The sequence below is a fragment of the Pundamilia nyererei genome, unplaced genomic scaffold (assembly GCF_000239375.1).
Source record: "Pundamilia nyererei isolate P.nyererei 1_Seehausen unplaced genomic scaffold, PunNye1.0 scaffold00179, whole genome shotgun sequence".
Lineage (NCBI taxonomy): Eukaryota > Metazoa > Chordata > Actinopteri > Cichliformes > Cichlidae > Pundamilia > Pundamilia nyererei.
Genome location: NW_005187580.1, coordinates 329,507 through 329,909, shown reverse-complemented (window position 1 = coordinate 329,909; position 403 = coordinate 329,507). Strand labels below are relative to the sequence as shown.

The window sequence follows — 403 nt, the reverse complement described above, 5'->3', positions numbered from 1 at the left end:
GTGAGATTCTTTTTGAAAACAGGCAACGAAATCGGTTTGCTTAAGGAGAAAGCATTTCTACATCACAGCAGGATAAGGGCAGGCTAATGTTTGGTGAAGCTCTGAGTCGATAGGTTATCAGGTCTCATTCTGGTTGATCAGAGTCCTGTAAATTTATGGGTTATCTGGGTAATGGCCAAACTTACTTCACCTCCATTAGTGACATCTGGGCACACACATACACTTCCAACTGTTTCCACTAATAAGGGAGCAACATCTTGTCAGCATAACAGAAGTTAATGTTTGACCAGCAGCAGCACAGGCCATCTCATCCCAGTCTGTACACAAGCCCAGACTCACCTACCTCTATAACTTTGGGTTTCCCCACATGCCTATTCCAAGTTTCGGCTCTGACTGTGCTCAT

At 44.4% G+C, this 403-nt stretch overlaps 1 protein-coding gene across 1 annotated transcript in view; it reads right to left on the bottom strand.

Moving 5' to 3' along the window:
* The window catches only part of LOC102212285 (potassium channel, subfamily K, member 17), an 18,537-nt gene extending 18,134 nt beyond the window's left edge, over nucleotides 1–403 (bottom strand). The window contains exon 1 of the mRNA XM_013914225.1: nucleotides 344–403. Within this exon, the coding sequence (XP_013769679.1) occupies nucleotides 344–403 (60 nt within the window). The remainder of the gene's footprint in view (nucleotides 1–343) is intronic.